This window comes from Artibeus jamaicensis, unplaced genomic scaffold (genome assembly GCF_021234435.1).
Source record: "Artibeus jamaicensis isolate MK-2021 breed Jamaican fruit bat unplaced genomic scaffold, CSHL_Jam_final contig_477, whole genome shotgun sequence".
Taxonomy (NCBI): Eukaryota; Metazoa; Chordata; class Mammalia; order Chiroptera; family Phyllostomidae; genus Artibeus; species Artibeus jamaicensis.
The window spans coordinates 8,048,705-8,062,271 of NW_026521854.1; the positions used below are offsets into that span (position 1 = coordinate 8,048,705).

The following is a 13,567-nucleotide window of genomic DNA, read 5'->3' on the forward strand; positions in this document are numbered from 1 at the left end:
GTTTGTGAGGGAGAGGGCAAGTGGAGCTGGTCTTGGCTCCAGGAGGCCTGTTGGGCTGAGCATTGGGGCAGACCTTTGGGACACCAGAGGACGTCTTTCCCAGATATGGAGGCAGCCATTGTTAGGGCCCTGCTGCTTACAGTAGGGAGACTGCTAAAGTCTATTGCTCTGGATCTTCTGTAACTTCCATCAGTGTCATCTTAGCATTCAGAAAAACATGGAGCCCACAGGATCTCATCTGCTTTAGCAGGAGCCCTAAGTTGAGGTGATGAGCACAGTGATTCCCATTGACAGATCGGGACCCCATCTGGCTAGCCCTTGACTACATGCTGGGCAGATTCTCACACAGTTCCTCAAGGGAGCCATTGCTGTCCTTATTTTAGAGACATGGAAGGGACACAGGGTGGTAACTTGCTCATGACCTTATAGCAGGAAGTTTCAGGTTCCAAGTCCAACCCCTCACTCCTTTGCCCCATCCATTTGCACATGTGGTCCTGCCAGCCACAGTGCTGGGTGGGCACCAGCATGGTGACAGGTTGGCAGGGTACAGTGGCTCTGCAGAAAAGGAGCAGAGCAGTGCTGGTGGGTGAGGTGTGTGGAGCAGCAAAAGTGTGGGGTCACCTGAGGGCCACTTAAGGTAGGGCCACAAATGGACCTCCTAGTGTGCAGAGAGGCTTCTTCTACTGGGACCCCAGAGCTACTTTGAATTGAGCTTGGAAAGGTTGCCTGTGGAGCTGGGGGCGGGCTATGCAGGGAGGTGTGGCATTCAGATGTGGCTCCTACTGCCCCAGTCTTGATGGGAGGGGAGAAGCTGTTGGTGAGGAGTGGTAGTTTCCACAGTGGCAGATGTGGAGGGGCACTTCTATGGGTATCTCCTGCTTCTCCCATGGTCTGGGTCTGCCAGTCTTGAGACCTATTCAGTCATGGTTGAGGGACGAGGACAGTTAGGGGTGACATCTGTTCCCAGATGGTGTGCTGAGTGTAAGGGAGCCATGTGCCTCTGAGCATTCAAGGTCACTGTGGAGGAGGAGCAAGGTATCTCTTTCAGTAGCTCTGGGTTAGGTTTGGTCTTCCAGTTGGCACATTTGTCTTTCTTAGTGATCAGTGATAGCTGGTGCATCTCAGAGTGGGTGAGACATGGCAATCCATGGGAAGTCCTTGCTCAGAACCTTGCAAAGTAAATGAGCTAGGGGGCACACATCAGTAACACAATGTCACAGCATCTCTCTGGCGTCTAGTTGCAGGCTCTCCCCTTCTGCCCTGCCTCCTCTCTTCAGGTAGGCCTCACCTCTCCCTGGCTTCCATGACCACCCTGCCCTCCTTGCTGTTGATGATGGCCTCTCCAGCCCCATGTGGCGGGCTCCACAGCCTGAGCCCCTGGGTTCTCCCTGCATCCTTGTTCCCCTTCACCTCACACCACCCCATTCTGCTCCCTGGATGTCTTGCTCACTAGAGTTGCCAGTCACCTGCAGAATTGTCTCCTTGCCTCAGCAGTGAGTTTTCTGCCAGGCAGCCAGAGGCAGCTATTTAAAACTGCAATCTGTCCATGTCACTCCCTACTCTGATCATGGCCTGGGATCCATTACAGGGCCTGCCCATGGCCCTCTTCCACTCTCATCTGGTGTTCTCAGCACTTGCTGTGTGCCCCTGGCCCTTACCTCCTGCTGTGCTCCAAGCCTGGTGTGTCCTCACCATCCTAGTCTGGCTTGCAGACCGTGAATCTCTTTAGGCCTCCCCAGAGACACCTTCTGTCCTCCTCTTTGGAGACCCAATAACACTGAGTATCTCATGGCCTCCTTAGCCCACACTGTTTGAAGTTCCCTAATCACAGTCTACCCGCCCAGCCAGGCTGGGAGCACCTTCAAGATTACAGCTGTGCCTTATCTGTGTCCCTGTGTGAGGCAGCTGCGCATGCAGTGAAGCACCAGTGTTTGGGAGCAAGGCTGCCTGGGCCCCAGACCCAGATGTATGACCTGGCAGATTAGGTGACTTCTCTCTGCCATACCTTCCTCCCTGTAAAAGGAGGCAGTAGAGCATGGAGTGTCAAGGTGATCATTCGTAGAGCTTTTAGGAATTTCTTAACAAATAAAGTCATGCCTGGTTAGCCTTATTGAAGCTATAAAAAAATCCAACTCTTCTTCCTAGTGCATCTTTCAGCTAAGCTCCTACAGAAGAAGGCAGTGCCTGTAGGCTTATCACTGGGAGGAAAGTTGGCGCAGAGCATGGGGATACCTGCTGTCCCTCCACTCAGCCTAGTGGGAGTTCAGGATTATGCCAGGAGAGGGCAGAAGCAGAGCCAGTGCCCCTGTGACAAGCACTGGTTAGTCTGTCTCCAGTCCTGAGAGCACCTGTGGGCTGAACGGCACTGTCCTCCTAGTAGGTGCTGAGCTAGTAGCTGCTGAACATGATTGGATGAACCCCCTGCCACCCCTCAAGAAGGCCCCAACCCAAGTCCTATAGAAACAGGGAAGAATGAGAAGATTGATTCCCTGGTCAGGGAGGAGGAGCTTGGCAGAAGCAGAAACACAGCAGTCTCTGAGGGGTTCTTTTCTGCCCTCCCCAATTGTGGGGTTTAGGGTCAGGAAAAATAGTATTCAGGAAAGCATGGTTTTGCTCTCCTCTCCAGCTGCGGCCCGCACATCTGCTTCCTGGAGGCCTGGAGACACCTTGCGTCTATTTCTGATCTTTTTGTGAGATGAGAGTGGCATCTGTTTGGAGGGGCAGAGACTCAAGTTCATCGGTGAGTTGAAGAGGCTGCCAGCACATCACATAAAGGCCATGGGCTGGTGGCTGAGTGTTGCCTGCCATGCAAAAGGACTTTTACTAGCTTGGAGGGGATCCTGTTTTATTTTGATAGCTATGCATTTATTTTAATGGCACTAAAAATTTATATAAACTGTACCAAAGCCCAGGCATTATTGCTTAAGACAAGAGTAAAGTAAAAAATCTGGGGATATGTATTTTTTTATTGGGGGTGGGGCAGAATCAGAAGGTTTGAGTGGGTCTCAGGATTAGGTATCAGTTGTTTTCCCAGTCATTGTGCTGTATTTTTTTCTTTTTTAAAAATATATTTTATTGATTATTCTATTATAGTTGTCCCATTTTTCCCCCTTCACTCCCTTCTGCCTTGCACACCCCCTCCCATCCACATTCCCCCACTTTAGTTAATGTCCATGTGTCATACATATAAGTTCTTTGGCTGCTACATTTCCCGTACTATTCTTAACCACCCCCTGTCTGTTTTCTGCCTACCATCTATGCTACTTATTCTCCGTACCTTTACCCCCTCTCACCCCTCCCACTCCCCTGTTGCTAACCCTCCATGTAATCTCCATTTCTGTGGTTCTTTTCCTGTTCTAGTTGTTTGCTTAGTTTGCTATTTTTTTTGTTTTAGATGTAGTTGTTAATAATTGTGAGTTTGCTGTCTTTTTACTGTACATGTTTTTAACTGTCTTTTTCTTAGATAAATCTCTTCAACATTTCATATAATAAAAGGCTTGGTGATGGTGAACTTCTGTAACTTGACCTTATCTGAGAAGCATCTCATCTGTCCTTCCATTCTAAATGAAAGTTTTCCTGGATAGAGCCATCTTGAGTGTAGGTCCTTGCCTTTCATGACTTGGAATACTTCTTTCCAGCCCCTTCTTACCTGTGAGGTCTCTTTTGAGAAATCAGCTGACAGTCTGATGGGAAGTCCTTTGTAGGTGACTGTCCCCTTATCTCTTGCTGCTTCTAGGATTCTCTCCTTCACTTTAATCTTGGCTAATGTAATTATGATGTGCCTTGGTGTTTCCTCCTTGGGTCCAACTTCTTTGGGAATCTCTGAGCTTCCTGGACTTCCTGGAAGTCTATTTCCATTGCCAGATTGGAGAAGTTCTCCTTTATTACTTGTTCAGATAAGTTTTCCACTTGTTGCTCTTCTTCTTCTCCTTCTGGGGCCCCTACAATTAGGATATTGGAACGTTTAAAGATGTCCTGGAGTTCCTAAGTCTCTCCTCATTTTTTTGAATACTTGTTTCTTCATTCTTTTCTGATTGGATGTTTCTTCTTCTGGTCCACACCATTGATTTGAGTCCCTGTTTCCTTCCTGTCACTATTGCTCCCCTGTATATTTTCCTTTATTTCACTTAGTGTAGCCTTCATTTTTTTTTTTTTTCATCTAATTTGTGACCAAACTTAACCAAGTCTGTGAGCATCCTGATCACCAGTGCTTTGAACTGTGCATCTGATAGGTTGGCTAGATTTTTGTCCCTTAGTTGTATTTTTTATGGAGCTTTGATCTGTTCCTTCATTTGGGCCACTTGTTTTGTTTTGATGCGCCTCTTATGTAGTGAGGGGTGGGACCTTAGGTGTTCACTCGGGCGGGGCAGTGTTGTTATACTATGTGGGGGAGGGGTCTGAAAGGGAACAGTGGTGTTTGCTCTACACTCTGCCAGGTTTCAGTCACTTCTGCTCCTTCCCACAATCAAACTGGGCCCTTCTGGTGCTGGTTCCCAGGTGGGTGGGTTTGTGTACGTTCCAGGACCCTGTGGATCTCTCCAAGGAACTCTCTGTGAGGCTGGGAGTTTCTCCCACCGCCGCCTTAATCCACAGGTGTTTTCATTCAGTGGTTTGAGGCTTTATTTGCCCTGCACTGGAAGCCTGGGTTGTGTGGTCCATCCATCCCACTCCCCAGTTTTGCCTGGTTTATCTGCATATGAATGTGGGACTGGGGAGTCAGCCAGCTGCAGCCTTGTGCACCGAACCCCTCCCCACAATCCCCTGCCTTGCTGGATCCACCAGCCACCACCTGGATTGCTGCTTTGCTGGGAACTGCTCAACTCCGCCCCTCCTACCTGTTTGAAAGAATGTCGTCTTTAACTCCTTGGTTTTCAGACTACTACTATACAGTTTGATTTTTCTGTCAATTCTGCTTGTTTTTTTTGTTTTAAAATTGTTGTTGTCCTTCTTTTGGTTGTTCGAGGAGGAACAGTGTGTCTTCTACCGATGCCTCCATCTTGGCTGGAAGTTCCCTCATTGTGTTGTATTTTTTATTACTTTTGTTTTACTCACTGTAGCTGTTGGATTTATACTCAGTAACATCATTCCAGTTTTCAGCTACTGGTGAACTTATATTTACTTGTCATCTTGGCACATTTTCTCCCTTCCCATTAGTCCTAACACTTATTACAGAGATGGGCATAGCTCACCTGGTGCATCAGCAGGCCTGATGCACCAGTGTCAGAAATGGCGTTGTCTTCATTAGTGTTGCGGATGCCCCAGGGCCTGTGGACCTCTAGGGTGGCAGGGCAGCAAGGCAGCAAGCAAGGCCCAGCTCTGGAGCAGCCTAGCAGAGCAGGGTTATTGGCCTGGGCCGTGCAGTTTGCACAGTTTAGCAGCCATCGGAGGGTATGCAGGGAATAATTGTCTGTGTGACTTTTTAAAAATATGTATTTATTTATTTTTAGAGAGTGGGCAAAGGAGGGAGGCAGGGACAGAAACATCAATGTGGAAGAGATACATCAATCAGTTGCCTCTTGCATGCCCCCAACCGGGAACCTGGCCCTCAACCCAAGGCATGTGCCCTGACTGGGAATTGAACCAGTGACCTTTCAGTTTGCTGGCACTCAATCCTCTGAGCTACACCAGCCAGGGCTTGATGTGACTTTTTAATGGTAACAAGTTTTGTGGATTTTATTTGCTCAGTTGGGGAGAAAGAAATTCGAGGTCTGGACCCTTGGACAGGGCATGCTTCCAACAGGTGCTGCTGGGTTAATGAGGACAGTAAGGCATGTGCAGAAGGCAGGCCAGACCATCACCATTGTGATCCCAGAACCCAGATTGTGGGGAACCCAGGCTAAAGGAATAATCCATTAGCTGGTCAAGCTCCCCTACAGGCTCCCAGCAGGGAAGTTGGGAGGAGGTGGTCGAATAGGTTCTTGGTGAAGAGTAGCCTCAAGCTGTGGGGACTGTCTGCTATGTCCTCATCCTCTACGAGCAATCTGCCACTCATCTGCCATGCCGAGCAGTGCAGCCTGTCACTTTGCAGAAAATCTTGTCACCGAGTTACCATGTGGATTGAGGTTTGCTTTCCACATTGCTTTACTGTCTGGCTTTGCAAAAACCTCCCATGGTTCTTCCTTTTCTCCCTCCTTATAGAACCCTCTTGAATAATTTCAGGGTTGACAAGATGGTAGGTTGGAGAAGATATCTGTGGTGACTTTCAAGACCACTCACTGCATTGAAAATGGAAGACTTTCCCCAAAGCCATTGGGCCCTGCTGAGCAAACATGTTTGCCTTGATGAGTAACAGAGGCTGTGCCACCCTGGCTACAACTTTCCCTCTGCCTAGCTGCTCAAATGTAGCACCCTTTGCCTTGTCCTTTGTGAGGCTGTGTTAGGACCACTGAGAATCAACTCACTGTTCCCATGACCCCCCGGGGGTGAACAGTGCAGGTAACAGCTGGAATTGGGTCAAGACATGTTTGCTCTCCAGATACTAATTTGGTAGCTGCAGACCCTGACTTGGAGTAAACATGGTGGACCTAGCACAGTAAGGTGGGACCTCATTCATCTATTCATCCGTCTGTTCATTTGTTTGTTCATTCATTCATCAGTTAGCGTTTATTGAGTCCCTGCTATGTGCCGGAGACTATTCCGGGCACCTACAAGGTCCATGCTCTTGTGATTCATACCTGCACGTGGTAGGACAGTTAACAGTGAGAGAGCTGAGTGGCGTGTCAGAGGTGGTAAAGGCAAGGAAATGCAGGGCTGGTGCAAAGGCTTGCTTTCCAGATCTCTTGGCCAATGTAAGGGAGCAGGCTGGTCATTCTGCACAGCAGAGGAGGGGTCCCTATGAAATTTGCCACGACTTCCAGGTGGGCTGGTTGGCCCCAGGTTCTTGATCTGTGAGCGTTGCTGAAGGCTGTTGAAATCTTCTGTTTGGGGACTTGTGTCATCCTCGTTGCAGGCGCTGTGCTGGTGGCCTTGCAGGAGCCCCAAGGTAGAGTCTGGCTGGGTAGGAATCTAGCAGAGGCAGCACCAGCCCAGGCAAGGCCAATTTTGGTCAAGTCCTGTGGAGCACTCTGCAGTGAGTGTGGGGTATATGTGTGAGTTTTTATTTCAGTTGACTTGTTTTTTTCAAAACAGGGTTTAGTGATGTCCCAACAGCTGTCGTCATTTGAACAGTTGTGTTCCAAGGTAGTGGTTTGTACAGATGGTTGACTGGAAAATGGGAAAGCATGGTTTCCCCTTAGAAAAACGTCACCAACGTTGTAACAGTCATCAGTCTGGTCCTTGTTGGAACTGAAGCAGAATTACTTTAGAAACCCTGGCTTTGGGGTTTAGAAGAGAAGTGCCTTTGGGCAGTAGCTCTGGGAGAGAATGAGGTGAGGGTCCTGGCAGCCTAGGTTGTAGAGCTGCTGTTGGGGGTGATGACAGACTCCAAGTGTGAAGCGAGTGAGGCTTGCTGCAGGCGGACCCCTGTTTGTAAGGGGTGGGTATGCACAGTTTGCTCATGACATCTGCTGGGAGGTACTGCCAAATGTGCAGGGCTGAGAGCCCCGGAGCCTACATTTGCCAGGTGCCATTGCTCAGCATCCACCAGCCTAGCCATTAACTGTCCTTTTTCTATCCTGTGGTGGTTCATCTGGGCCTGTCACACCACCATCTCTGGGTGAGGCCGCCTTCTGGTGTAGCAGAGGATGGGCAGGGTCTCACAGCTAGTAGGGGTGGGCTCTGCAGCCTACCTCCACTAGGGCAGTATGATGACCTGTCTGGCCTACATATGTTCAGGCTTGGGCACATCACACACCTGGGTTTAGGATTGTCATTGGGATCAGATGAGATCAACCTGGGAAAGGGCCCTATGCTCTGGATAGCAGGCGGAAGGCGGTGCTCGTGGCATTACTGCTGGGGAGGATCTGAATTGGCTGGGCACAAGGTGCTAAGCAGAAGCCATGGCTTTGGGAAGAGTGGTTCTGCCCACTATCTCTCTGTGTGAATCTCCTCATGGCTTGTTCAAATACAGCTCCTGATTCAGGAGGTCTGGGCTAGAGCTGAGGTTGTATGAGTCCAAGTGGCTCCTGAGGACACTGGTATGCTGAACCCTAGGTCACACTTGAGAGTAGTAAAGGTCTAGCTCGGCTGTCTGGGAGGAAAGTTGGGACTTGAGACAAATTCAGTCACAGAAGCTTAATTTCCATTGAAGAAAACCATGCAGAGGTCAGAGGGGAAAGAAGCGCTGAAGCTGTATGTATGTGTCAGGAGGATGGGTACCCATCATTCAGATGGCCATTTGCCTCAGACTTTGTGCAGATGTTTGTGGGCACTGGCCTTTCTCTTGTGAGCATGGGAAGTTGGCACTCTCTCCCGAGTCTCCAGTGGAAATGCGGCAAAACCCTGCAGAAGAGCTCATGTCCTTAAATTCAGCCCCTGATGATTAGTGAGCCTTGTATAAACATTTCACAACCAATGAGACACTGTTTCCCAGTTCCAGCCATGGTGAGTCTCCTGATGTCAGCTACACAGGTGTTTTGGGGGCATGCAGAATGTCCCAGAGGGAAAAGCTGATGTTTACTGCTGTCTGCCAGAGCCCCATCTGCTATCAGGAGTGTGTTACACACACTTTACAGTTGTCATTCATCCTTATGATGCCCTTGGGATGCCCAGCCATGCCAGTCGTCTTTGTTTCACTGAGGGGAGAAGGAACTTCCTGCCCCACCCTTCACCCCCAGGAAGGGCTGAGTCTCCTTGGGGGAGTACAATGCCTCACCTCCAGCAGAGAGCCTTCCTTTTTGCCAACCACCTTCCTACTTTTTCTAGGACCTTTTTGCACCTATCATCTGACTCCACAGAAATGTTACAGTTTTATTGAGGTGTAATTGACATATAGTAAACTGCATTTTAAAGTGTACAAATTGCTATCTTGACCTGTCAATATATGTCATGCCCTGTGTACTCTTCCTTCCAGCCCACCCTTGTCCCCAGGCAACTGTTGATCTTTCTGTCACTGTTTATTAGTCTAGAATTTTGTGAAATCATAAAATGTACACTCTTTTTGAAATTTTATTTTGGTCTCGGCTTTTCTTTCATTCAGCATATCTGTTTTGAGATTTATGCGTGTTGTATCAATAGTTCATTACATTAATTTTGTTGTTGCTGAGTAGTAGTTTATTCTATGTGTATACTACAGTTCATTCATTCACAATTTGATGGGCTTTAAGAATCTGCCAGAATATCTTCTGAGGTGATTATACCACTTAAACTCTCACCCAGCAGTGTGAGGGTTCTAGTTGCTCCATGTCTTGGCCATCACTGGGTATGGTCAGTCTTTTTTTATTCGGTTGGCCAAAAAGTTTGGTTTTTTTCCATACGATGGCTCTAGCAGTACTAAATAGTCTTTAATTTATTCAAAACAGTTTTGTTAGATTATGTGACAGCTGTCATAGCGTGCATTGTAAAAAAAAAAACTTAAAAATTGGTGAATTTTTGTGCAGCCATTTTAATATTGAAGCTGGAAGAAAAGTAACATTTTCAGCATATTATACTTTATTATTTCAAGAAAGGTAAAAACATAACTGAAGTCCAAAACAAGATTTGTGCAGTATATAGAGATGGTGCTGTGACTTACAGAACGTGTCAAGAGTAGTTAGTGAAGTTTCTTGGTACGATTGACAATTTTTCCAGATAATTCTTTGCTGTGGGGCTGTCTCATGCATGGACAATGTTTAGCCAGCACCCCTGGCCTCTACCCCCTGGAAACCAGTAGCAGGAGAAAACTGACACACTCAGTATCCAAATCAATAAAGTTATTGGTGAACATGAAAAAAATGTGTCTTTTATTTTACAGAAAAACTAAACAGACTTTTTGACCAACGCAGTAATTTGTGTATCCCTGTGATGTCTAATAATGTGGTTGAGCATCTCATCAAGTATTTGTTTGTCATGTATGTTTCTGCCTTGGAGAAAGATTTGGATACCTGTTTAGATAATTTGCCCATTACCTCCTGCCCTGCCCCCTGCTCTTGGGTTCGTTGCCTATTTATTATTGAGTTGAGAGGATTTTTATATGTTTTACATACAAATTCTCTCTTAGATACATGATTTATATATGTATTTTTTCCAGTCTTTGGCTTACCTTTTCATTTTCGTAACAATGTCATCTTTTTTTTTTTTAACAATTTTTTTTTAAGATTTTATTTATTTATCTTTAGAGGGGAAGGGAAGGAGAGAGGGAGAGAAACATCAATGTATGGTTGCCTCTTGTGTGCTCCCTGCTGGGAACTGGCCTGCAGGGAACCAGCCTGCAACCCAGGCATGTGCCCTGACTGGGAATCGAACTGCGATTGTCTGGTTCGCAGGCCCGTGCTCAATCCACTGAGCTACACCAGCCAGGGCTACAATGTCATCTTTTGAAGAGCAAAGATTTTCAGTTTTGTTGAAATCCAATTAGTTTTCTCTGTAGTTTGTGCTTTTTGTCATATTTTACAAGTCTTTGCCAAACCCAAGATCACTAAGGTTTTTCTCTTATGTTTTCCTCTAGGTCACAGGGGGCAAACACAAGGCCCCTGGGCCGAATCTGGCCCTCCACCTTGTTTCATCTGGCCTGGCACCTGGCTTCTACCCAGCAGCAGTGCCGGGCTCTCACTGAACTATTATGGAATAGTTACATTTACACAGTCCTAAAATTACATTCGGCCCTTTGAAGGCAACCTCAAGGCTGATGTGGCCCCTGGTGAAAAATGAGTTTGACAGCCTTGCTGTAGATGCTCTGTAGTTTCAATTCTTATATTTAAGTTCATGATCCATTTTGTATTAATGTTTATCTGGTGAAGCAGAGGTCGAGAGCTATTTTACTGTTGATTTTTGCATGTGGCTATCCAATTATTCCAACAGTATTTATTGAAAATTATTTGTTCCCTGTCGAATTGCCTTGAAACCTTTGTTAAAAATTAGTTGACTGTGTGTGTGTGGGTTTGCTAATGGGCTCTATGCTGTTTCATTGATCTGTTTGGCACAAATAATACCACACTGTCTTGGTTAATCATGTAAGTCTTGAAGTCATATAATGTGAGTCTTTCATTTTCTTTCTTTCAAAGTTGGTTGGCTGTTCTAGGACCTTTGTGTTTCCATATGAATTTTAGAATCAGTTTGTCAATTTCTCCCAAAGACCCTGATAGAATTTTGTTTGGGGTTGCATTGAATCTATAGATTAGTTTGGGGAAGACTTTACATCTTAAAGATTTTGACTTTTCCAGTCCATTAACTTGCTGTATCTCTCCATTAATTGAGGCCTCTTTTAATTCCTCTGAGCCATGTTTTGAACTTGTAGATTTTGAAAGAGCTTTCATATACACTATTCTGGTATTTGTAAATAAAGACAGTTTTACTTCCTCTTTTCCAAGCTGAATGACTTTTTTTCTTGCTTTATTGTATGGGCTGGAAACTCCTGACAAGACTGAATAGGAGTGATAAGCTCACATCCTTGTCTTATATCTTTTCTTTTTTTAAGATTTTATTTATTTTTAAAGTGGGGGGAGGGAGAAAGAGAGGAAGAGAAACATCAGTGTATGGTTGCCACTTAAGCGCCCCCTACTTGGGACCTGGCAGGCAACCCAGACACGTGCTGTGACTGGGAATCAAACTCACAACCCTTTGGTATGCAGTCAGGTGCTCAATCCACTAAGCCACACCACCCAGGGCACCTTGTATCTTAGGGGGAAAACATTCAGCCTCTTACCATCAAGTAGAGCATCAGCTGTGGGCATTGCAGACGTACTTTATCAGCCAAGGAAGTTTTCTTCTATTCCTAGTTTGCTGAAAGTTTTTATTAGGAATAGATTTACAATTTTGTCAAATGTTTTTCTATATTGATTGGAATGATCATAAGGCTTTTTCATTTTTACCTTTTATTTTGACAAATTACATCAATTTTTAAGTGTTATCTGCCTCCCCAATTTAATTTCTAGTTTCCCTTTCTTTGCTGTCTTTTTTCCTGTGTAGGCATGCAGACTCCTTATCCTAACTGTCCCATTGCTTTCCCTTGAGCCAGCTGCCTGCTTCTGCCCAGGTCACCAGTATGGCTTGCTAATGGCCTGTTGCATGGAGGCAGGCCTAGGCTGACTGCACAGGTTAGGTCAGAAATGAACATGTGGCCAGGCGTGTAACAGGTGTTCTGGCTTCCTTGTTGGAGCAGCAGCATAATACTGCGGAGGTCTGTGGTCTCAGGATACCACCGTGTGGTAGGTGACAGACGCCCAGCACAAGTGCTGGTAGGTGATACCCAGGCAGTGGATTGCTGCCTGCCTGTCTTGCTCTCGTAACCTTACACTTGGTCTTGCTGGGGACACCGATCTACTTACTGAGTGCTTCTATGGAACCTTTAGAATGCTCTTGTTCTCACCAGACTGACCCCTACACAGGAAGAGCATGTGGACATGTTTCTCTGTGAGCTGTGAAGCATAGTGCACACCATGTGTCTCAAGGGTAACCTAGGCTTACAGTGCCACAGGTCTCAAGCTTTATTCTGTAGAACTCAGAGGGTCTGTGCCTATGTGGGGGAGGGGAGTGAAGGGCTGGTTCGCCAGGGTCTCTTCCTCCTCTCAACCTCAACAGCTCTGGTGACCTCTGTATAAGATCAGCTTCTTATTAAAGTATAGCTAGCATACATCCAGAAAAGTGCTGGAGTCATAAGTTACGAAGTAAATGTTTATGAAGTGAACACACCCAAGTAACCCCACCCTGGTCAGGTAAAGAAACAGAGGATTTCTCTAGAAGCCACTCTTGTTCCCTCTCCTGGTCATTCCCTACCCCCCACTTCCCTGACTTTGTCACCATCAAGAAGTTTTTCACTCCAATATAGAATGTATTCTTGCATCTCTGGCTTTTCACTGTCTGACAGTTTTGAAATTTATCTTTGTGTTTAGCAGTGGTTCCTTCATTCTGTGTTGAATGGCTAACCCGTGATCTAGTTACCACCTACACTTCGGTCATGCAGGTGTCTTTCACTTGGAACTTTTCTGAATATGGCTGCCCCCACCATTCTTGATACTCTTGTTTCTGTTAGTGCATGCCCTGCAGTGGAATTGCTGGGTTGTAGGGTCTGTGTCCATCCTTACATGATGTCTGACATTGAATGCCCAGACTCACCCTCCTGTTCCATGGGTGGTGGTGTCCTTGATTCCCTCCATTGTGGCCTCTGTTGCAGGAATGACCACTGAGAAAGTCCTTCTGCTACTGCCATTACTTCAACCCCACACATAGCCAGGACTGTGGGGTAGCAGGTAGGCGGGAGGGGTGGCCTCCTGGCACTGCACTAGGGCCATTGGAACAGTTTGGCAGTGAGTGTGCCAGGCATGCCTGGCCTGGTCTCTGAGGGTACAGAGTTGCCAAGGGCAGTGATCAGTGCACCACCAAGAGCCTACAGACATGATCTGAGTTTTTCCCAACTTTCTGCCTGGGCTTCCCAGAACATGGAGAAGGGGCTCAGGTTGGTGGCTGATTTCGCTTACATGAGAGTTGGGCCCCACTGCATCTCTGCCCAGCCCCACAGCCAGGCATTTTCAGTTGGCAGCACTGGAGTGTACTG

The 13,567-nt window shown here is 46.8% G+C and overlaps 1 protein-coding gene across 3 annotated transcripts in view; it reads left to right on the top strand.

The window, feature by feature from the left end:
- The window catches only part of MED26 (mediator complex subunit 26), a 45,213-nt gene that overhangs the window by 20,237 nt on the left and 11,409 nt on the right, over positions 1 to 13,567 (top strand). The window contains exon 2 of one of the 3 annotated variants that reach the window (XM_037141940.2): positions 2,627 to 2,740. The exons of the other annotated variants lie outside the window; for them this stretch is intronic. Coding sequence (XP_036997835.2) covers positions 2,696 to 2,740 — 45 coding nt within the window. The 5' untranslated portion in view covers positions 2,627 to 2,695. The remainder of the gene's footprint in view (positions 1 to 2,626; positions 2,741 to 13,567) is intronic. 3 annotated transcript variants of the gene reach the window in all.